Source organism: Eurypyga helias, unplaced genomic scaffold (assembly GCF_000690775.1).
Source record: "Eurypyga helias isolate BGI_N326 unplaced genomic scaffold, ASM69077v1 scaffold22767, whole genome shotgun sequence".
NCBI classification, from domain to species: domain Eukaryota; kingdom Metazoa; phylum Chordata; class Aves; order Eurypygiformes; family Eurypygidae; genus Eurypyga; species Eurypyga helias.
Window position 1 is genome coordinate 13,854 of NW_010260094.1, and position 2,187 is coordinate 16,040.

The 2,187-nt window shown below is 56.0% G+C and overlaps 1 protein-coding gene across 1 annotated transcript in view; it reads left to right on the forward strand.

The window, feature by feature from the left end:
* The window catches only part of LOC104512088 (zinc finger protein RFP-like), a gene marked incomplete at its 3' end in the record, with an annotated part of 8,492 nt that extends 6,638 nt beyond the window's left edge, over window positions 1-1,854 (forward strand). The window contains 4 exon segments of the mRNA XM_010154937.1: window positions 443-535; window positions 1,354-1,563; window positions 1,566-1,589; window positions 1,832-1,854. Of these exon segments, the coding sequence (XP_010153239.1) occupies window positions 443-535; window positions 1,354-1,563; window positions 1,566-1,589; window positions 1,832-1,854 (350 nt within the window).
* Between the last annotated feature and the right edge of the window lie 333 nt (window positions 1,855-2,187).

The following is a 2,187-nucleotide window of genomic DNA, read 5'->3' on the forward strand; positions in this document are numbered from 1 at the left end:
TCCTCCTTTCCTCGTTTCCTGCTTATCCGAACCCATTCTCCTTGTCTTTCTCACCAAAACCTCGAGCTCGCCCCAGCGCCGTGCGGCGTTAACGGCAGGAACTCCTCGCCGCAAGATGCGACCCGCCGAAGGTTTCCGCGGGCTCAAAAAGCACTTCCGTAAATTCACACTGAATAAACCCACCGAGGGTTGTCCAAAACCAGAGATATTTATCCCAGAGCCACCGGTTTCTGGAGGCTGGGAGTGTTTTTTTGGGGGAAATCTCGCTTATCTTGCGCAGACACGCGTCCCCGGCCGCCGGCTCTTGGTTACTCTTCGTGTTTTGCTCTTCTGCAGAATTTTTTCCCCACGCCTCTCCCATCCCAGACGAGGGTAGAAGTAATTTCAGTGAGGTAAAAGGATTTTTTTTCCTCAATTCCTCCAAGAACATCTTTTCCCTCAGGAAGAAATCCAGGTTTGCCTACAGGCTTCAAAGAAGGAGAGAGAAAAATACGTGGAGAGCAGAAAAACTGGCGCAAGGAAGAGCTCGTACCTGGTAGGTGCCCTCCAGCAGAAACCTGGGGGAGGGGGTCCCTCCACCCACCCCAGCACTGCTGGTGTTTTTTAAGGCCGGATCTCACGTTTTTGGCTTGCAGAGCCTCGTGCTTGTTTGCTCCGGGCACCGGCCAACCCCCCCTGGTTATCTCCTGGGGTTTCCCATCCGCTGGAGCCTGCGCGGGGGTGATAACATTGCACCTCCCTCTGCAAGGGAGCTGGGGGGGGGCAAACGGTGCCCTGCACGGGGTAGCGAGATGGGCTGGGAGGTGGGGTTCACCCCCCCAAACTATAAATCTCCCCCTTATCGAGCTCACTTGAGGCTGCATGTTTTGGTTTTGCTCCCGGGCTAAGCCTCCCGTAGCTCCCTGCTACTCAGTCCCCAGAAAGCTGTTAAATTCACCCATTTTTGGCTCGATATCACTGAGGATGCGATACCCTGAGCCCAACTTGGTGGTCTTGAAGCATCCGTCTGTTTTTTCCAGGCGTGTGGTGGGATTTTTCTGCAGCCGTCCCCCTCCCGATTATCTCCTGCCCGTCTTCCAGAGCTTCACGTGGGGTGATGCCGATTCCACCTGCAAAGGTTGGGGGGGCGAGGGGGTGGCAGCCCCACAGACAGGGTCAGCCTCAAGGAATTCCCACTGAGAGAAACGGGAATGATGTGAAAATAATCCCATGGGGGCTGAGGGGGAAGATTTTGACGGTGTTTAGGGTGCTGGAGTCATAGAGAGGGATGCAATATGCCTTCTGCTGTGCTGAGGGGGGTCTCCTGCCCTCTCCCCCCTTCATCCCCTTTGCCCTCGTCTCTAATCCTGGCAGGAAAAAACCAAAAACGAAGGGAAGAGGATAGTGTGTGAATTTGAGCAATTGCACCAATTTTTGAAGGACCAAGAGCGCCTCCTCCTGACCCAACTGGCAGACCTGGACAGGGCCATCGCCAAGGTCCAGGAGGAAGCGGTGGCGAAGGTCTGGGAGGAGATGTCCCACCTCGACAGCCTGATCTGGGAGATGGAAGGGAAATTCCAGCAGCCAAACCGCCGAGCCAATTCCTGCAGGTGGGAGCCCAGAGCATCACAGCAGGTGGGGAAAGGGGGGGGTAGAGCAAAACCTGAGACCTGGGAGCCCAAATTCAGCCCCGTGGGAGCTCCCTGGTGTCCTCTAGCATCGCCGCAGGTGGGATCACCGCATCCGGAGGGTCCTTCTTTGCCGCTGCTTTGCCATAAAAAACATAATTTCTGCCGGAAGACAAACCACTTGTCCTCCTTCCCCAAATCTCTCTCTCTCTTCCCTCTTTTAGGACATCAGAAGGCTCCTGGACAGGTAAGGTGGCTCCTTCTCCCTTTCCCCACGCCGCAATGCTTGGAGAGGTCTGGATGTCACCCCGGGTAAATCCTGAGGTTGGGATTTTGGGCCGGATGGATGCAGACGATAGCGCAGCGGTGTTTTCTGTAAAGAAATGGCTGTCCGGGGGGGGGAAAACTGCAAGGAAACAGGGCAGGGGATTATATTTGTCCCTGGATAAGCCCCCTCGGCCCACCCCAGAGCTTTTTGCCCCTGGATAAGTCCCCTCGGCCCACCTTGTAGCCCTTTGCCCCTGGATAAGCTCCCTCAGCCCACCCCGTAACCCTTTGCCCCTGGATAAGCCCCCGAAGC